The sequence below is a fragment of the Rhipicephalus microplus genome, chromosome 1 (assembly GCF_043290135.1).
Source record: "Rhipicephalus microplus isolate Deutch F79 chromosome 1, USDA_Rmic, whole genome shotgun sequence".
Classification (NCBI taxonomy): domain Eukaryota; kingdom Metazoa; phylum Arthropoda; class Arachnida; order Ixodida; family Ixodidae; genus Rhipicephalus; species Rhipicephalus microplus.
The window spans coordinates 63109216-63131643 of record NC_134700.1 but is presented as its reverse complement, the minus strand read 5'-3'; the positions used below and the strand labels follow the sequence as shown (position 1 = coordinate 63131643).

Sequence of the window (22428 nt, the reverse complement as noted above, 5' to 3'; positions counted from 1 at the left end):
GAACCCGTCGCTGGTGCAGCCCTCAGTGGGTTCTTAGGAACCTTCTTCCCAGGACGCAAATAAAGTTCATCTGTCTGTCTGTCCTCCTTTCCTTCGTTCTAAATCCTCTTTACCACATCTGTACTGTACACATTATTAGAGCAGATGAGCAAGTCCTGCTTGTTCGCCTACTTACTTTCAATTTTCTTTCCTATGTTTTCGTTTCGTTGTCTAAGCTTTCCTTGCCTCTTGTTTTCTTGGGCGTGCGTTGCGTCATCACCCTTTCCAAAGTATAAACAAATTGGCCCTACAGGCCTTATATTCTTTACTTTGCATCCTCCATCCCTTTCTTTGATATATTACAATCACGAAAAGAAAGCTGACATGGACAAACCCGAAACTTCAACTGAGACAAGACGCATACATGTAGTGAAACATTGCACAGCACAAAACATGTGACTACCACTGAGCATAATCGCTAACAAGTGATGAAGGGAAAAAAAGTCCAGACAGCTTTACCTTGGCAGAGGATGTGACTACCGATTCGCGCAAACACTCACGTTAATCGGTCTCACCACCATCACGACTCTTCTCCTCACCCTTCAAGTTCCCCTTGCTATACATGGCTATGCTATGCTTCATCCTCCTCTTCTCCTTTTCCTACTCCTTACTGGCACTTCCCAATCACTCCTCGAGTACCACACATGGCTGCGCTATTCTCTACCTGCTCCTATGATACAGTCTCTATTACCTCTTGCTTTGTATGAACTAGCTATCCCAAGATGCTTTATTAAGCTTTAATTTCTTATTTCTTCTCAGCTTCACTTCCTTTTCCCACCATCTGCTATACAATGGCGCACAAAGCTATGCTTAACTATGCTGGCTTTGCCGTGCTTTACTTCCTCCACCCTTTCCCATTGTTCTTCTCCACTCTTTACCTTTCCTTTGCTATACTATACTCGCTGTGCTATATATGGTTTCACCTGCGTGACATCATACATGACTATGCTATGCTTTACCATCTTCCTGCTTGTTCTCTTCCTTCCCTTTCCCGCCCCCTGGCTATGCTGTACGATACATGACTATGTCATACCTGGCCACCCTATACGTGGTTTCGGCTGCACGACACAACGCGGCATATGAGACGACGGCGTACGAAACCCCAGACCCATGAGGCACTCTGCCCTAAAAGAAAGAGAGAAAAGCTTTATTTGTGCGTAACGCGGAGCATTTCAAATGGTCGGGCGCCCATTCCAGGGCTCCGCTGGCCCTAGCCATCATCTCTACCCGTTGAACCAGCCAACACTAATCAGCAATGGACGAGCTGGACAGCAGTGCCTCCCATTATTCCTCTGTGTTGTTCATGTTGTGGTGTTCTTCATCGTGATATGTACAGTCCCATACGATGTGATGTGAAACAGAGTTGGTGTGGCCCCACACCTCTGTATGCTGTGGTGTAGAATACATGTAGTCCGTGTAAGTTTGTGCATGTGTTTGTTTAGATTCTGCGTAATGTCGCCGATTTTATTACTGTGAGGGTCTTATGCGGCACTGGATACCGTTTTCTGTTGTCCGTGTAATACTGAAGAATCGTACCAAAGTTAGGGTTTAGGGACGTTGGATCCTCTATTGCAGTGTGCAAGGAAGCTCGCTGATTTGTGAAGCCTAGAGCCGCCTCATCCGCAAGCTGGTTCCCGGTGACGCCTTCGTGTCCTGGCGCCTGTTTGGGTGTATGCAAGTGGAACGTCTTTATGAGCTTTGGTTAGAATTTAGAACGCCTTCATACATATTCTACCCTTTTCGTTGTTCCTACATGCATCCTTCGAATTCATGATTATTTTCAGTGGGGATTTTCGCTCCCTGCCCTCCTTGATAGTCAGTGCGATCGCTATCTCCTCCGCTTCTGTGATGGACGCTTAGGCTACGGAGGCACAACTTGTAACGTTTCCTTTGCGGTCTGTGACCACGGCCACCATGTTATTTGCATTTGTATTATATGGTGCAGTGTCTGTAAATGTCGCCGTATTTAAATTATTTGTCTTTTTATTAATGTAAGCGGCTCTTGCTTTACATCTTTCAGCATGTAGAACTTGGTCCATGTTTTTGGTAGGGGACATATCTTGTACCAGGCTCTGACTGAGCACGACAATTCCTTAGCTCGTCCATGTGCCTGTACTTGTTCCCCGAGGCCGATCCTCTGAAGAATCACACTGCCGGTTGGCGTCTGTAGCAGGAGCTTAATCTGGGTGGTTTCCTGCGCTTCAGCCAACTCATAAAATGTATTGTGAAGTCAGAGCGCTGATAGCTTCACAGTTGAAGTGCTTTGTGGTAGTCACAGAACCACTTTACACGCCATCCTTATTATTTTTCTGCTTTTTCTTTCTTCTCTCTATTCATGTTGTGGTATGGTAGCGAGTATGTTAGTCTGCTGGTGAGCAAGCTCTTTACCAAACGAAGTGCGTCTTGCTCTTTAGTCAAGCACGATTGTTCGTTATTCGAGCTGTCATACGAACAATTTGTTGAGCTGTTCGTGTGTGTGGAGACATTGTTGATTTAACTGTAGCCACACCTTTAGGATTCAAACGTACATCTTCACTGGAATAGTACTGCCGTCTAGCGTCGCCTCAAGGCGGAGGCTCGGGTTTGTCCTTTCTTTTTTTTTGACTTTTGGAGAACCGAATGAGTTCCGATTTGTCTGCTGAACACTGAAGTCACCTTTCTTTAGTGTACTCTTTTATTGTTTTTAATGCTAGTTGGAGCCGCTCTTCTTTTTCTGCCAAGCTACCATTAGTTGTCCATATAGTGATGTAATCCGCATAGCTGGAGTGTTCGATGTCTGGAATATATTCGAGTTTTTTGGCTCGACCAATCATCGCTATGTCGATAAGTGTAGGTGAGATGACAGCGCCTTGTGGTGTGTCTGCTCGGTGGGTGGAATACTTTATATTCGTCTTCTCCTACTTTGAAAGACTACGGCTCTTTTAGTAAGGAAGTTGCGTACATACTGGTACGTCCTTCGACCACAGTTTGTCGCTGCTAGCCCATCTAGTATGGCTTTATGGCTTGCGTTGTCGAAAGTGCCTTTTATGTAGATGGTAATGACATTGCTTTCTCTTGCTTTTAGAACATTTATTAGTACTTCCTCCTTTAAAAGCCGAAGAATTTCCTGTGTCGAGAGGTTTGAGTGGAAACCAAACATTGTGTTTGCAACAAGTTATTTTGTTCAAGATGCCGTTGAAGTCTAGTGCTTATTAATCTCTCAAACACCTTGTTAAAGCACGAGGTAAGAGATGTCGGCCTGAGGTTTTCTAATGCCAATCTCTTTCCTGGTCTCAGTATCATAATTGTCACAGCATGCTTCCATTGCGGAAATATAGTGCAATTTACCCAGCGTTTGTTAATGAAGTTTAGAAGCGCTGTTATGGCTTCATCATTTATGTTGCGAATCATGGCATTGGTGATTTCTTCCGCCCCAGGCGCTGTGTTGCGTTTCATGCTGACGATTGCCACTCTGACCTCGGCATGCGTGAAAGGTGCATCCAGCTCTGAGCTTGGGAGTCCAGTGTATTGAGCCTAGTAAGGGGCTGTGATGGCCCGGGCGCCCAAAAACTTGATATATATGTCTTGAAGGAAGTCGTCTTGTGTGCCTGGATATTTGTGCAATAATCTTTCTAAACATTTTCGTCCTACGCGTTTAGTTTTCAGAGGGTCAATTATGGCTCTAAGGATATTCCATGTTTTTGCTGTTCCTAGAGTTCCATTTAGCGAACCGCATAATTGTTCCCAGTTGGCTGTCGCGAGTTGATTATCGTACTCTTCCGCTTGCTGCGTTATTTCTTTAATTTTCGCTTTGAGTTTATTAATTCGCTTTTGCCTTTGCCATCATTTAGTGGGGTTCCTTCATGCTTCGCACAGGTGGAAAAGGTGGGCGTCTACTTCAGGGGTGTCGTCTTTTCTAGCGACAGTTTTAGTGTGTAGTTGCTTTTCATTTCGGATTACTTTGCACCACTCGTTCAAGTCGTCTATGGCAGTACCGTGCACTTTTAGCGATATACTATATGCGGATTGCGGTGCTTAGTATATAATGATCGTCGCCCATGATTTCAAGGGTGTTGTACCAGTCCGCGCAGTGGCAGTTCTGTACTATAGTCAAGTCCGAAATTGTGTTTATGGATATGCTGTTGCCTTTTCTCGTTGGGACGGCAGGGTCCGTTAACACCGTCATTCCCCCTTTCTCTATTTGTCTTGCGATATTCTTGCCTTTGGTGTCTTGGATCTTATATCGCCAGCTTGCATGCCTGTCATTAAAGTCCCCAACTATGATTAGTTTTCACCAGTTTTGCTGTTTCTTGAAAGAGCTTGTCAAACATTGCTTTCTTTTGTGTCGGGAGGCTATAGATATTAGAGAGTTTGGGAATTGAGGCCCCAAGGAGCTTGGGGACCCAAGAAGCTTGCGACGCGCCAAAGTGCAAACGCAGAAACCAAGCCAATATTTGGCTCTTGCGTTCGTGCTGACCCAAGGCCCAAGACTTTTTTGGTTCAGCACTATCAAAGCTATGGGGTGTAAGGAAGCCGCAGAGTTGCGCAGAAAAACATAGTCGCAGGTTTAATAAGTGCCTTGAAATTGACCGGGTTGACAAAAATTGGCGTTTGTGTAGTATGTGTTACACGGCATCATTATGTGATACGTTTATTGTTAGCATTCAGTTCGCACGCATGAAATTATTTTTGTCTCTTACTTTCGGTAACTGCGTTTGCAAGTCAACATGGCAGCACCCATGAAGAAGCGACCGCCAACTTCAATCCAAACTTGCTTCTGCTACACGCCCACTGCAATAACAGCAACAAACGAATGGTGAAATCAACCATCGATTTGTTTCATCTTACTCCTAGAATAGAACATCAGGTACGTGTTGTCGTTATTAAGGAGATATACTGCTTGCTTAGCCGCACATGCTAAGACTAATGCGCCGAGGCAGGGCTTGGGCTGCGTCGCCAGACCAAGAACGCTGCATCTTCAAACATCAGACATGCAACATGGCACAGCGTTTCATGCGCGTCAGATCCTCTTTTGATGGAAACAAAAAGAAGAGAGAAAAGAAGCATTGCATTGAGAGACATGAAGGAACGCGTCGACGGAGAAGCAGTTATACGAGAACCACGATAAGCGTCGGAGAGAAACGGACACAAAGTGAAGTTATCCGCCGGCATGAGTGCCTACCGATCTTCAGAGTGCAGAGCTACGAATCCATGGTACGCTTCAAGTTTTTGGCGTGACTGTTTGTTTCACAGTGTTGCTGTATTATTAAGTTAATAAACCAGCCTTATCTGCAATGAGTGTGTATGGACAATTCGGGGAGCAGATTCCGTGAAGACGGTGAGCAGATGACATGGCGCGAATTATTACATGTGAAGAAGCTAATCGCCCTTTCTATTGGCTTAGGGGCCCTGTAGCCTCCACAGTGCTGAAGGGTGGGGCACGAAGGCGTCTTGGATCGCCAGCGAGACGAAGCAGACGCAGCGCGATCCATGGTGCCGTATTTCCCGCATAATTTGGCCACGGGTGGCACCCCATGTGTTTGACCCAATGCAGCCTGCGTTTTACCCAGTTCTCAAACTGTTATGATCCTGCGAACACAAGAGCAACCTATGCAACGAAGCTTGGGGACCCAGTGTCTTGGGCTTCCAATTCTCAAACTCTCTGTCAAGTACGAAGGATGCATGGCTCTCTTTGTAGGTAATTTCTGATATGAGATACGGGATAACCATCTGTTATATGGGCTGATGACATATTGCTGTAATTGAGTTATCGACTAATGTATCAACTTTCCATTTTATAAGTACAATAAGTCTCGTAGCCCCGTGATTTTGGTTTTGTTTCGGCTTCCTGCATTGCTATGACAGCAGGTGGCCTTTGTTGCGACGCCACCAGCTACAAAAGTTGCCCTCTTTCTCGTTGGAAACCACAGCAGTTCCACTGCCATATTTAGCAGTTTTCTGATTGATGCGTTTGATATTTAGCCATTCTACGTCTCCTGGTTCATGACCGAGAATCCGGGTCTGTTGTATATTTTCTCATATTTTTCTGTAATGTTGGCGCCTGTGGCATGCTTTCACAAGGCTTTCGTGAATTGGATGTGTTGTGCCTGGGTTTTCTTGTCCAGAATCTTGAGCTTTTTATCTACCTTTATCATCACTCGCTCCATGACTGTCGGTATAACTTGCTTTAGTGTTTCTTTCAGCATCGACAACGTAATTATTGAGTCGCCTTCTGCATTCGGTTGCGTCTGCATTTTCTGGCCACTCTGGGCTGGTAAATAGTCTTGTTGTGGGTGCCGTGTTTGTTGCTTTTTTAATTCCCTGTTTTCGCGTTCTAGGTCACCTATTTTTTTCCGCATTATATCTAATTCGCGTTCTAAGCTCATGAATTGTGGTGTTTGGTGTGAGTGTAGGAAGGATTTTGCTGCCCAGCTCACCTGGATCTTTGCTTTCTTGTTCTGTGCCTTCTTGCCCTTGTGCTATTGTTACGTTGCTTGGGCCCACTTGTGGTCGCTATTCCTGGAGTTAGCGACACCTCGAGAGCCTGACCTGCATCGGGATGTAGACCGAGACCTGGATCGGGAACTAGAACGGGCCCCGCCTGGCGGTGCAGAGTCCTCACGGCCCATGCTGAACCAGCGTCTCTTGAGTATGCCAGTGGTTTGGGGTGTGCTGTGTTTGTGCGACAGCAGTGACCAGCCCCTTTGAGGGAGGCGTTTGAGTTTTTTGGTGCACTCCGATGCCACCATGGGGTGGCCTCTGCCAAACAGGGCACATTCCGGTTTGCAAGTTTGGTCCTCAGGTGGGTCTCTTAGCTGGCAGTTGCTTCATGCCTTTGTCATTGGTGTGCAGCAAACATCCGTCATATGTCCCTGTTTTTTGCAGAGTTTACAGCACTGCCGTGTGGTTTGACAAGGCACGCACGGCATTTCGCCAGCGTAATAATACACAAAGCGCTGCGGTATTGGTCCATCGAACATGATCACAGCAGTTTGTGACTGTGCGAGCATGCGGGCTTGAACAATTGTCACTCCTTGAGTGCACACTTGGAGATGGCTCAGGAGTTCAGCTTTAGGCGTTTACGTTCTAATCCGTGTACCACTCATTTTAAATATCCTGCAGGAGCAGATATGTAGGTGTTTAGGCGGTAGATAGTGCCACTGAGCTCTAGTGTCTTTATATTCAAGATTTTTTCCCGCTACGTCTTCGTAGGGAGTGCTTGCAATGATTATGTTTTATCCATTGCGAAGGCGAAGCAGGAATTTCTGGCTGTTACAGGCCTCCGGGTCACCGTTTGCACGTTCTATCACTCGCGCAACCTCGTAGGCTTTCAGTGCCTTCATAACTAACCCTGGTCTGAGCCACATGATAAACTTCATATCGTGTTTCGGCAGCGGCGCCGCGCGAGTTCGTCGTCGACCCCTTTCAGATGCTCTTCCGCGTCGCTCTTTTGCAAGCGTTCTTGCGCCACAGCTGTTGCTCTCAGTTACGCCTCGAGCAATGCTGTCATCGCGGGCTGGAAGTTATTGTTTCCTGGTGCGTTTTCGCTGTCGCAATAACATTGCAACCTGCCACTGACCATTCTTGGCTTCGTCGTCGCGTTCCTCAACAGAGTCTCTTTCCTCGCTCCCGGCGTCCCTGGTCGACTCCTTTTGTAGCATCTCGTCAGGTGAAAGGATATCGTTGATCGACGTAGCACGTTTAGAAACATAGGACAAGGGAAGGGACAGGAGGGAGTGCTTACTTCCAACAAAATCTCTATTTCGAGGAGCGTACATATATATGCTCACGAACTTCGAAGACAACAGATAAACAGATGAAAAACCCTCTATTGCCAAGCGCTAAAAACTTATGATCTCAAGAACGACAATTATTTTTCACAAAGACCGAGAGAAGGAGTGCTGATGCAGTTCAGCCCTAATCTACTAATCTTTTCTGCTTCAATAATCTCCCTTGTCACTTTATTTCTGTTTTTTCCTATGATTACCGTACCATGAAAAAGTGGTTTGCAGCCACATGTGCTGCAATGTAGGGCCAAAAAACCATCTCGACCATTTCTTACGTTGCAAGCGTGTTCGCGGAGCCGGTCATTGATGCACCTGCCAGTTTGTCCTATGTAGTATTTACCGCATGAAAGAGGTGTCTGATAGATTACAAATTGCGCGCATGTGACAAACAGTGTTAAGTGCTTTTTAGAGCATCCCGGTTTTGCATGTGAAACAACTTTCATACACAAGTACGAGAGCTTTTTCGGGGCAAAAAACACCACTTTTACATTGGCCCGCTCCCCAACCTTTTTCAAGTTGTGGGAGATTCCATGCAGATAAGGCACTACGGCAAGCTTCTGACGTCTTGCTGGCTCAACATGAGGGAGAGCTTGCTGCAAGGACTGAAGCTTCTTGACCAGAATACCCGCGACGGAAACCTGTACGTGAGAGGGGTAGCCAAAGTCCAGAAGTCGTTCTGCTTGTTCCTTGAAACTAGCTGCCATCAGATGTGGACAAGACCTCTGTAAGGCGTTACTAAAGCACATATTTACAATGCCTCGTTTTACGAGCTTAGTATGGGCGGAGTGGTATGGAAGCAAGGGTTTGTTACTCCTCGGCTTGTACATCCAACAAATGTGGCCTAGGTGAAAAATGAGAGCGATATCTAAAAATCTGAGAGTGTTATTAACAGACAACTCATGGGTTGAAACAAGGGGACTAAACCGCTCCTTGATGAAGTTGAAGATATCTAGGGCACAAAAAGTGGGGTCAAAGTCAAGAAGAATGAGGAAGTCGTCAACAAATCTAAAGATGTGCATGATTCGGTTGTCACTAAGGTCACCGGAAACGGTTCTGTCGAGCTTGGCTAAAAACAAATCACTTAAGATTGGAGCAATGCATGATCCAATACAAATGCCCTCCTTTTGAAGGTGGGGCTTCCCGTTTCATTGAATAAAAGTAGATTTCAAATAAAAGGATAAAAGTTCTAAAAAGCTACTAGACGATATACCAGCACTATTCTGAAATGGTATGCTACCAAGCTTGTCAATGCACTCTTCTACACAACTAAGAATCGATTTGTGAGGCAACGAATAATACAGATCTTTTACATCCTTATCTGCATGGAATCTCCCACAACTTGAAAAAGGTTGGGGAGCGGGCCAATGTAAAAGTGGTGTTTTCTGCCCCGAAAAAGCTCTCATACTTGTGTATGAAAGTTGTTTCACATGCAAAACCGGGATGCTCTAAAAAGCACTTAACACTGTTTGTCACATGCGCGCAATTTGTGATCTATCAGATACCTCTTTCATGCGGTAAATACTACATAGGACAAACTGGCAGGTGCATCAATGACCGGCTCCGCAAACACGCTTGCAACGTAAGAAATGGTCGAGATGGTGTTTTGGCACTACATTGCAGCACGTGTGGCTGCAAACCACTTTTTCATGGTACGGTAATCATAGGAAAAAACAGAAATAAAGTGACAAGGGAGATTATTGAAGCAGAAAAGATTAGTAGATTAGGGCTGAACTGCATCAGCACTCCTTCTCTCGGTCTTTGTGAAAAATAATTGTCGTTCTTGAGATCATAAGTTTTTAGCGCTTGGCAATAGAGGGTTTTTCATCTGTTTATCTGTTGTCTTCGAAGTTCGTGAGCATATATATGTACGCTCCTCGAAATAGAGATTTTGTTGGAAGTAAGCACTCCCTCCTGTCCCTTCCCTTGTCCTATGTTTCTAAACGTGCTACGCCGATCCACTATGTCTTACCAACATGCCCAACTTTATTCTCTAGAAAGGATATCGTCGTCCGCATCTGCCGCAAAGCTCACTTGGGTTTCGATTTCTTGGTCGTCCGTGTCCATAATTGCCGTGGCTAGTTCCTGGTCGTTGTCCGTTGGGGTTCGGGCTGGTGTAACGCTACGCGTGGACCACAAGCTGCTGACTCCGCGTTCCGCTTCGCCACGAGGCTTAGCGTGGTGGGTTGGCATGTTCTGGGGAAGGTCTTCACTTCTCAGAGGAAACCAGGTTGGCTTGTTCAAAAAAATTGAAGAAGCGAACAAAAAGGACAAAAAATTGGAAGTAAATTGGAGAAGGACAAAAAATTGGAAGTACCGTCGCTCACGACAGATACTTCCACCAGAAGCGAACAGGAAATTGTCGTGCACCGCACATCAGCATCCTCAACTGGCGGTCGGGTGACTGTCATTCGGACCAGGCGGGGACATTTAGGTTATTTCAAGATGTTCTCAAAAACAGTGTATGGCTCATTAAACTGTGAAATCAATCGGTGCTCGAACACTGTACCAAAGAACGTTTAGAATATGTCTGGTTTTTGCTTGTAACGTGAGAAAACCACAGCATGCGCAATATCACCGAGAGGAGCTAGGACTACACAGGCGCTACTACGCACCGTCCACTTCTTTAAGAAATCCACTATTTTCGCCACCGTAAATCACCGTCAATTCGCATATGGCACCGAGGGAAAGTGCAAATACATATACTTCTGATATTTACTCACCTTCTATTTCAACTTGAATAAGAAGCTCGTCGCTGCACGGCTGTTATAGACGGATGAATTGATGGATGTATCCGGCTGTGCCCTATAGATCGGGTGGCGGCTCATGCCACTTAGTCATAAAGTTAAGTACTATCCCTATATGTTTAAGGATTGAATTTCACTCGCGTATTCACTGTAGCCACCAATCAGTTGGCCTCCTCCTGGTTATTTCTACCCGTATAAAGTTTATTTTGCCTTCACTGTCCTCGAACCTCAATGCTTTGAAAAATTCCGCGTGCCACTATCTTGAGCTCTAGGGTGGATTCCTTTATAGAACGTTATCAAATGTTCAGCCGTTTCCTACTCCCCTCGACACGCACTACATACCGTGTCTGTGCCTTCGTATTTGGCTCGGTACGTGTTGGCCCGCGATACTCCCGTTATGGCCTCGAACCGCAGAGAACTACCCCGAGAATCATCGTAGATCTTTGCTTTTGCAATTCCCCGCTTGAAAGTTTGTAAGGTCTCCAGTGATGATTTTGTAAGCATTCCAATCTTCCACATGTCCCTGTCTGTTTCTTTCACCTTCTTCTTAACCGATGTTTCCTCTTTGCTTGGTATTCTGGTGTTGTCTAAATGCTTGCTTGACAATTGTCGAGACATCAAGCAAAACAGCTCCCATCTTTCGGGCATCGTGTGCATACCACCATGTTGGAGGCTCAGCGCGGCGGACTACGCACAGTCCGCGTGTGTTTACGCATACGTATTCGCAAGGCGTGTCATGTGTTAGGTTAAAATTGCAATGCCGATATATTGCTGCGTCCCTTGCTCCACACAGAGATGAACTCGAAATGGTGAAGAAAAAAAGGTAAGCCGCAAACTTTGGCCCCTGTTATTTTCTCAAGCTGATAACTTTTACAGCATGTACTCCGGTTACTGCTCACAAAACACGTCTTTGGAATCTCCTTTCCAAGCGAGTAAGACGTGCAATAGCATTTGTACTCGTGTTCCCTCAAATTGCTGCACGCCGAAGCAAGGGAGTTTTTGCAACGTTTTCGCGCACAGCCGCTGAGCAAGTGAAGGCGACTCGTACGCTTCAAGCAGAAGTCACATTCAGGTGACGAGCTTTATCGCAGCTAATTGCGTGCTCCTGCATTTCGTTGAATGTGTTGTTTATTTTGTTACGTTTTCTGTTGTTACGTTTTGGTTACGGCACATGCAGAATTAGAAACAAGTGCGCGTCATCGGTTTATTCTGAGAAGGGAGCCGTGGTGCTAAAGTATCTTTGTTTCATGTTCCTTCGTTTTTTTTTCTTCTGGGGTGTGACACGCTGCCGTTTAATGGGATGACTTGCACATGACTGCGAATGTTTTTTAAGCATTCTATATATGCTCGGCACATCAACGAAATGCAAGCACATGCACTTACCTGCGATAAAGCTCGTTGCGTGTACGTGGTTTCTGCATGAAACGTACGAGTCACCTTCACTTGATAAACAGGTGATAGCAGAAACGTTGCAAAAAGTGTCTTGCTTCGGCGCGCAGAAATTCGAGGGAACGCGAGTACAAATGCTTTTGCACAAGCGCGTAGCCAGAATTTCTTTTTGGGGGGGGGCACCACCTCGATTTCTGGAGAGGCACCCCCCTAAAATGGCTATTTTTTGCTCTCTATGCCATGGCGAGAAAAATTTTGAGAAGGGGGACGTGCTCGGTGTACCACCCCCTGCTATTGCTATCACACACAAACATGAACCTCTGTAATTCACATACACTTGTAGTGCCATCATCACCATCTTCATTTCTTGATCACAGCGCCACACCTCTCGCGCAACTGATGCTTTAGCTCGAGCTGCGCGAGGATTAGAATGAGCTAGCGCACTTGGTGGGTCGGACGTAGACAGCCGCCGCGGCTTCGCTTCAGGCGTGGAATAAAGTGGTGAGATCGGCACGGCCCCATCGGCCGCCTTCGACGCCGTCTCACGTCTCTCTTCTTTCGCCGCTAAAATGCGGCTAGATGATGCAGCTCAACCGGGCGGGCGTCCAGCAGGACAGCGTGCATCATCAGCTGTGCCTTGATGCCATTGACTGCGATAATGGCATCGAGCCGCATAAACCACGCTCGGGGGCAGTGCGGGTGAAACGGCCGAACTGGAGGGCAGAGTAACGGAAGCATGGCAGCGGCCCACTCGGCAAAGGGCGTGTTCTCCGGGTCACCACTTTAGCGGCGAGAGAAGAGAGACCTGAGATGACGTCGAAAGCGGCCGACGGGGCCGTACCGATCTCGCCACTTCATTCCACGTCTGAAGCGGAGCCACGGCGGCTCTCCATGTTCGACACGCCAAGTGCGCTAGCTCGTTCTAATCCTCGCGCAGCTCGAGCTAGCATCAGCTGCGCGAGAGGCGCGGCGCAGTGATCAAGAAATAATGATGGTGATGATGGCACTACACACTCTACAAGGAGAACCACTTCATCGTGTAACAGAGTACAAATATCTCGGAATTTTATTAACACCTGACCTTAGTTGGGCACCACACATTAAAAAATAGGGAAAGCAAACCAGAGATTAGGTAATACTCGACGTGCTTCTAAACTGGCTTCTCTAGCCACGAAATTGACTGCTTATTAAGTGCTTGTGCGTCCAATATTAGAATATGCATGTGAAGTGTGAGATCCGTATTTGAAAGATTCAGAGTCAAAACTAGAGCAAGTTCAAAGACTTGTATTGCGGTTTATTTATTGCCGATACCGTCGGCAAGACACCGTAACACCACTTTACACGAGGGCAAACCTGCCCCTGCATAACGTCAGGAGGAAGCAGTAACGACTAGGCTTTTTCTATTTAATCATTAATGCACCTTTACTTGTTGATGAGTCTCACTACATAAAGGAATCTAAGACCCGCATAGTGCGAAACGAACATAGTAGGCACGTTAAGGAAAATAGATTTCACAATAATTGCTACAAATACTCATTCTTCCTTTTGACAGCACGTGACTGGAATTGTCTCCCTGCAAACATTGTCAATGCAGGGACTCATGGTCAGTTTTATGCACTTGTGTCCGAATAATTTCAATGGGGCGTATATCACTGTATCGCTTTATTCTATTGTTCAATTGGCTGCTTGCTGTATGTCGATGTATTGTTACCACTCCTGTCTTGGTCCTGATGAGGACCGACAGTATCTGTAAATAAAATAATAAAAAAATATTGCACGTCTTACTTGCTTTTAAAGGAGAACGCAAACACGTGTTTCCGGAACAGTAGCCGTAGCACATGCTGGAAACGTCATCAGCAAGAAAAAATAAGAAGGAGCAATGTTTATAGCTTATAATTTTTTCTTCAGTATTTAGAAATCCTCTCTGTGTGCAGCAAGGGACGCAGCAATACGTCAGCATTGCGATTATCAGCCAATACATGCCTCACGTAGATACGCCTTACTTATACGTATTCTTAAACACACAGGAACTGTGCGTACTGCGCCGCGCTGAGCCTCTAACATGGTATTATGCATACGACGGCAGATAGATGGCAACAATTTTGCAAGGTTTATATCCATCCAACTTGCGAACAAGGCGCGGCGAACTGGCACAAACGAATACGGTGCACAGTCATACACGTGGTGTAGGGCGGAAACGAGCGCATACGGTCTATGCTTGTATACTGGCTTAAATCTACATGAATTGCGGTATTTTTATTATTTTTGTACTATTACGTAAGCACCTAACGGTCACTGCAGTTCGTGGGCTTCTGAAGATTGCCTGTCTGGATGCTTTGGTGAACTATTTTCTTTGGCGCAGTAGGGCTGTGCACAGGTAAAGCTGCGCGCGTGCTGTCAAAACTGTGAAACTCCAACGGCAAACTATGCACTTGCAGGTACAGTTCTAGTCCTGATTGGTATGTGGGGCTTAACGTCCCAAAACCACCATATGATCATGAGAGACGCCTTAGTGGAGGGCTCCGGAAATTTCGACCACCTGGGATTCTTTAACGTGAACTCAAATCTGAGCACACGGGCCTAAATTTCCGCCTCAATCAGAAATGCAGCCACCGCAGCCGGGATTCGATCCCGCAACCTGTGGGTCGGCAGCCGAGTACCTTAGCCACTAGACCACCGTGGCGGGGCGTGTTCTGGTCCTTCGGATAAAAAAGAAAGAGGCCGTAGAAAAACCAGTGCGAACTGAAGTAATGGCCGGAAAACTTGATCGTCCATGGCTATTCAGTAGTTGTTTATCCGTCTTCACGGCAAACTGCACCAAAAAAACAGACACATATCCGTTTTAACCGCTTCGCTTTTTTACCGCTTGTACGTGTTAGCACGCCACGAATTTCTGCCGAATAACATACGATACACAAAAGTGAGTTTGCTTCATAGCCAGGCAAATTCCAAGAACATTGGGCAGCAACCATGGTATCGGTCAGGAAAGTCTTCATATCACAGGAAGTTTTTGTTCGTTCTAATTATGAACGGCACAACTAAGAGGAACGCACATTTTTAAAAAAAGATTCGACACTTTCGATGCCATCTTACCCATATTTTGCTTGTAGGCCATGCCCTTTTTTAGCATGCTGTCCGGGAATTGGCCAATGGATAACGGGAGCCGATAGGAATACAAACTGTTTCTAATGACTTGCTAACAGCCACTGCTGGTAAGGAGATCTGCTCCATCAAGACATTTGTCTGGAGATGGTAGGCCATGATTAGCTGATGTTTGGCTGGGCAAGACATTAAATATTGATGACCAACAATCTCGTTACGACTGGCGTCACCGAAACGCCCACTTTCTTCCAGGATCTCTTGTCGTCCTAAGGCCACCAGTGCGCCGTTTTTGGGCTTTCTGAAAAGCTTCTCTTCCCGCACACTGCGTCATATCATGTGCGCCATCAAGTTACCGACGTCACGTATGTAACCGAACAATTGTCTTCGTCCTCATCGACTCAACCCCGCACCGACATCATTCACGTTGTCCGTCTGGAGCCTTATCGTACACAGGACTTCACCAACACCTTTGCATATATTATAGGCGAAGCTCCTCTTAGTTTAACCTTGTCACTGCTAACGCGTAACCGAGAGAAGAGACGAGAAAGATTGAAAGGCAAAAGAAATGGATGATCATTTGTCGTCTCATTTCTAGATGGCGTTACTCCGCCGCTACTCCTCGAAGTGCCGCTACTCTATGATTGGCTCCGAAGTGCCGCTCTCTCCGACGCGGAGAATGAGAGCCTCTCTCAGTCTTCTGGATAGTCGCCGTACGTGGCGGATCGTTGGTGGAGCATGGACGAAGCAGAGTGGCAGGGGCGTTGAAGACGCTTGCGCTCGGCTTTCTTGGCTCGCGTCTCGTCGGTGTTACCCACGCGCCGTCTTATCTGCCACTTACCTGGGAAACGAATAAGTGAAGAGCTATGTGGTTCCTGTTCTCGCCATCTTGGCTGTTTTTAGCCCGATTACTGTGACTGTAAATATTGTTATTACACCCTTCTTCTGTCATCTCGCCATAACAATATATAGTCGAAAAACAGGATGACAAACGTACGAAACACCTACGCAGAGTGGGAGGAGGCGCTCAAGAGCTCCGACCTCACCTCTCAGGTACGGGCCGTCCAGAAGGCCCCTGACGTGGTGCGCGGGCACGACCTGCCCATACGAATGTGGGCAGCTGCCCGCGGCAGCTCCTTCCCGTAAGAGGAATTTTCTAGTCGCCCCTCAACATGGAGGAAGAAAAAATTAAGGAGAGGCCTTATCCTATCCCAATGGATTGCGAGAAGTGTGGCAGAAGTAACGTCAAACTTATGGGGCAAACAAACCGGTATGGGGCAAACAAAATAGCAGACGCTCCGCGTCGTGCTCTCAGGGCTGTTTCGCTTATATAGTCTCGGATTTAACTTAACGCGTATTGATTGGTTTGCATGGGGTAAAGTGTTGCAAACACACGTTTCCGAGACTGTTCGTGCGTGGCAGGCCCGATAATGGCGTGCTGAAATACTTCGTGGAGTGTTTTTGTGCAACGGCACAGCAAGCACCGGTTTGTGTCGAAATGAAAATCACTCGGCCCCTGCATCATTGTATTCAAACTCAACTGGTAGTGACTTACGCGTCTTGCTCACCGCAAGACCTTTTTTTCTTTCTCTCTCTTAGCCATATTTCCTGATCTACGGGCCGATTAGCAGTTCTTTGCTCGTATATAGTGTCAGTGTGGCAATGCACGATAATCGCGAAGTGTTTATCTGCTTCTTCGCTAGGAGGTAGTGCGGGTGTTTGCAATGCGGCGGCTTCACGAATATGACGTCATCATCATCATCATCAGCCTGACTACATCCACTGCAGGACAAAGGCCTCTCCCATGTTCCCCCAGTTAACCCGGTCCTGTGCTTGCTGCTTCCAATTTATACCCGCAAACTTCTTAATCTCATCTGCCCACCTAACCTTCTGTCTCCCCCTAACCCGCTTCCCTTCTCTGGGAATCCAGTCAGTTACCCTTAATGACCAGCGGTTATCCTGTCTACGCGCTACATGCCCTGCCCATGTCCATTTCTTCGATTTCAGCTATGATATCCTTAACCCCCGTTTGTTCCCTAATCCACTCTGCTCTCTTCTTGTCTCTTAAGGTTACACCTACCATTTTTCTTTCCATTGCTCGCTGCGTCGTCCTCAATTTAAGCTGAACCCTCTTTGTAAGTCTCCAGGTTTCTGCTCCGTAGCTAAGTACCGGCAAGATACAGCTGTTATATACCTTCCTCTTGAGGGATAGTGGCAATCTACCTGTCATAATTTGAGAGTGCTTGCCGAATGTGCTCCACCCAATTCTTATTCTTCTAGTTACTTCAATCTCGTGGTTCGGCTCTGCGGTTATTACCTGCCCTAAGTAGACATAGTCTTTTACAACTTCAAGTGCACTATTACCTATCTCGAAGCGCTGCTCTTTGCCGAGGTTGTTGTACATTACTTTCATTTTCTGCAGATTAATTTTAAGACCCACTTTTCTGCTCTCCTTGTCTAACTCCGTAATCATGAGTTGCAATTCGTCCCCCGAGTTACTCAGCAATGCAATGTCATCGGCGAAGCGCAGGTTACTAAGGTATTCTCCATTGACTCTTATCCCTAACTGTTCCCATTCTAGGCTTCTGAAAACCTCCTGTAAGCACGCGGTAAACAGCATTGGGGAAATTGTGTCCCCCTGCCTTACACCCTTCTTGATTGGTATTCTGTTGCTTTCTCTATGAAACACTACGGTAGCAGTTGATCCCCTGTAGATTTCTTCCAGAATGTTTATATATACTTCATCTACGCCCTGATTCCGCAGTGTTTGCATGACGGCTGATATTTCTACTGAATCAAACGCCTTCTCGTAATCTATGAAGGCTATGTATAGTGGTTGGTTATACTCTGAGCATTTCTCTATTACCTGATTGATAGTATGAATGTGGTCAATTGTTGAGTAGCCTGTTCGAAATCCTGCTTGTTCCTTTGGTTGATTGAATTCTAATGTTTTCTTTACTCTGTTAGCAATTACCTTTGTAAATAGCTTGTATACTACAGAGAGCAAGCTGATCGGCCTGTAATTCTTCAAGTCCTTGTCATCTCCTTTCTTATGTATTAAGATGATGTTAGCGTTCTTCCAAGACTCTGGTACTCTTCCCGCCAGGAGACACCTCGTAAACAGGGTGGCTACTTTTTCTAACACAATCTGTCCTCCATCTTTCAGCAGATCTGATGTTACCTGATCCTCACCAGCAGCTTTGCCCCTTTGCATGCTCTCCAAAGCTTTTCTGACTTCTTCTATCATTACTGGTGGGGTGTAATCTGGGTTACTGCTAGTTCTTATAGTATTAAGGTCGTGGTTGTCTCGGCTACTGTACAGATCCCTGTAAAACTCCTCCGCTATCTTAACTATCCTATCCATATTGGTAGTTATTTTGCCTTCTTTGTCCCTTAGTGCATACATCCGACTTTTGCCTATCCCAAGTTTCCTCTTCAATGCTTTGACACTTCCTCCGTTTTTCAGAGCGTGTTCAATTCTCTCCATGTTATACCTTCTTACATCGCATACTTTACGTCTATTAATCAACTTCGAAAGCTCTGCCAGTTCTATTTTGTCTGTTGTACTTGACACTTTCATGATTTGACGCTTCTTAATTAGGTTCTTCGTTTCCTGTGAAAGCTTGCCAGTGTCCTGTCTAACTACCCTGCCTCCCACTTCCACTGCACACTCCATAATGATACTCGTCAGATTATCATTCATTGTATCTACGCTAAGGTTGGTTTCCTCACTGAGAGCCGAGTACCTGTTCTGCAGTGACACTCTGAATTCCTGTACTTTCCCTCTCAGTGCTAGCTGATTGATTGGCTTCTTGCGTATCAAGTTCTGTCGTTCCTTCTTCAAGTCTAGGCGAATTCGAGACCGTACCATTCTAAGGTCACTGCATCGTACCTTGCCAATCACTTCCACATCCTGCACGATTCCAGGGTGTGCACTCATTATAAAGTCTATTTCGTTCTTATTTTCGCCATTAGGGCTCCTCCATGTCCACTTGCGGTTTTCTCGTTTTCGGTAGAAGGTATTCAAAATCCGTAAATTATTGCGTTCTGCGAATTCTACTAGTAGCTCTCCTCTGGCGTTTCTAGTACCGATGCCATGATCTCCTACTGCCTGGTCTCCAGCCTGCTTCTAGCCCTACCTTTGCATTAAAGTCGCCCATCACTATAGTATACTGTGTTTTTACCTTACTCATTGCCGATTGCACGTCTTCATAGAAGCTTTCAACTGAAGCGTCATCATGGCTGGATGTAGGCGCGTAAGCCTGTACTACCTCATCTTGTATCTTTTATTCAGTTTAATTACGATACCTACCACCCTTTCATTAATGCTATAGTATTCCTCTATGTTGCCAGCTATGTTTCTGTGAATGAGGAACCCCACTCCCAGTTCTCTTCTGTCTGCCAAGCCCCTGTAGCAAAGGACGTGCCCATTCTGTAGCACCGTATAGGCCTCATCTGTCCTCCTAACCTCACTGAGCCCTATTATATCCCATTTAACACCCTCTAGCTCCTCGAATAGTACAGCTAGACTTCCCTCACTAGATAAGGTTCTAGCGTTAAACGTTGCCAAGTTCAGGTTCCAATGGCGGCCTGTCCGGATCCAGAGATTCTTAGCACCCTCTGCTGCGTTGCAGATCTGACCGCCGCCGTGGTCAGTTGCTTCGCAGCTGCTGGGGACTGAGGGCCGTGAGTTATTTGACGTAATCATGTGGGAGGTAGTGGCCAGATACTGCACCAGGGTGGCCAATCCTTCTCTGGTGAGGGAGTGCGTTCTCGGCGGTGTTTGCCGGTGAGGCCGCACCCAGGCCTCTTAATGCAGTTCCATCAACACGCGGATTTTTTTTTAATCCGGTTGGGAACTGCGCGGTACCGGGATTTGAACCACGGACCTCTTGCATGCGAGGCGGATGCTCTAACCACTACGCCATCGCCGCACCACTACGCCATCGCCAAGAATGACGTCATGGCCTCTCCTATATTTTTCCTTCCGCCATGCTCCTCAAGACTATAATATAGTTCATTGTATATCTGTCTGTTTAGCTAGGGGTGGGCCTGAGTTCGTCAGAGGCCAGGCCTGCCTCTCAACGTTAGTAAAATGACTGTTTCTTACGTTTGCCATCCTCTTTTAAATTCGAAGCATTTCTTAGCGAACTTTGGCGAATTTCAGCGTATCTATCTATCTCTCTATCTATCTATCTATCTATCTATCTATCTATCTATCTATCTATCTATCTATCTATCTATCTATCTATCTATCTATCTATCTATCTATCTATCTATCTATCTATCTATCTAGCTCTCCTGGCAACGGCTTCTAGCTCTCCTGGCAATTTTGTTTATCGTACCGATACCACATTTAGTATGGCATAACATGATTGTATGAAGAACATATTTGACTAGACATAACAAGAAAATCATGATATGCATTTCATGAATGTCATGATTTACATTTCATTGTCCTGCAGCTCCTGCGGTGGTTTCGTTCACATGGCATGTTGCAAAACTGGTATGGTATGGCATGATTGCATGGCGAACACAAGCGACAGAACCTAACATGAAAATCATGACATGCGTGTAATGTAACAACATGACTACATGCTACGCTCATGATGAGCTCACGGTCGTTTCGCTAGCTTCGTGCATGGATGGTACGTGAATGGATGACGAAGGTATGTGACTAGTGCAAACATGATAATCATGAGTTACGGGTCATGTACCAACACGACTACATGCCACGCTGATGATGCGCTGGCAGCCGTTTCGCTAGCTTCACTTATACAAAATTTGGCATTACGGGACATGAATGGATGACGATGGTATGATACTAATGCAAACATGATAAACATGAGATGTGTGCCATGTAACAACATGACTACATGCCACACTGATGATGCGCTCACGGCCGTTTCGCTAGCTTCATATATGCCAAATTTGGCATTACGTGACGCCAATGAATGGAAGGTATGTCACTGGTGCAAACATATTAATCATGAAATGTGTGTCATGTGAGAACATGACTACATGCCACAGTCAAGGCGCCATTACATTTCGACGTGACGCGGTGCGCGTGCTCGCCGGCGTTCATTTCGTAGCGTCACGCCGGCGTTGACCACGCCAGGCGCCGGTCCTGCCATATACTCGCAAGCGCGCGCTGCGCTGCGTTTTTTTTTTTCTGACGCATGCGCGTTTCAGTGCATCCGGCGTCCCTCCGTCACGAAAAGAGGGAGACCCAGTGTTGTGCGGGTAACGCATCAGCGCGAAATGCAGCATGTCGCATTTTGAGCCGGTTGCCGTCGGGCCGCGCCGACGCAAGCTGGTCACGCCTGGCGTCAGACTATATAGTGCTCGCGTTTTGCTATCGTAGCGTCGCTGTGCCCAGCATGTGCGCGCGTCAACGCTACATTGGAGTATATTGGGCCCCTCATGATGCGCTCGCGGCTGTTTTGCTAGCTCCACATATACCAAATTTGTTGTAACGTGACGTTAATGGATGACGAAATATATGACGTGCAAACATGATACTTCTGACACGCGTGTCATGTAAGAACATGACAACATACCACGCTCATAGCATGCTTGCTGACACATCGCAAGCTCCACATATAATAAATTTGGTATCACGTGCCGTGAATAGATGCCGAAGGTCAATAACACATCCAAACATGATAATAATGACACGGAAGTCATGTACGGCATCCTTAACCTCCACGTCGTAATGTTGTGCTGATGTTAAATAACGTATCAACATTTCTCATTCGTGCTTCGCGCATCTATTCCCCCTGTTCGTGGGATCTCTATATATATGTTAGCAAAAGAAGTGTATATTTAAGGGCTCGTTTTTCCGTGTTTGAAACAATATTATTGAGATCGAACAGACAATAATACCAAGGAAAGTGTCGGGGCAGTTATTGCAGTTATTATACCGAATTGTAATATATATATATATATATATATATATATATATATATATATATATATATATATATATATATATATATATATATATATATATATATATATATAGGATGACATACAATGAAAGTGCACATGACGTAGGCTGCTCGTGTCCCCCTTAGTCAACGACATCATTGTCGCGTGACGTACTCAGGATCGCAGAGGGCAACAGTTGGTGGCGGCCAGGCGTCCTGATGGCAGCAGCCCTCTACGGTGCGTCGCTACTGTTCCACCTGATCATGCATCGTATGGACCTGGCTGGCCTCCAGGAACACCCACATGTGAGCATGACTTTTAAGGCAGGCCGAATGGTAAGCTGATACGGCACTTGTATAAACCCCAAAAATGAAGATAAAGGAGAACCACAACCGCTGTGCTGTGTGGTCTATGCATCAAGACAGTATTTTTTTAGATTTATCAGAAATGAGAATGTCATA

General features: G+C 46.1%; 1 protein-coding gene across 1 annotated transcript in view; it reads left to right on the top strand.

Annotated features, from left to right (window-relative positions):
• LOC142767913 (uncharacterized) overlaps positions 1–22428 on the top strand; it is a 136846-nt gene that overhangs the window by 74331 nt on the left and 40087 nt on the right. Inside the window, exon 4 of the mRNA XM_075870154.1 lies at positions 22146–22272. Coding sequence (XP_075726269.1) covers positions 22146–22272 — 127 coding nt within the window. The remainder of the gene's footprint in view (positions 1–22145; positions 22273–22428) is intronic.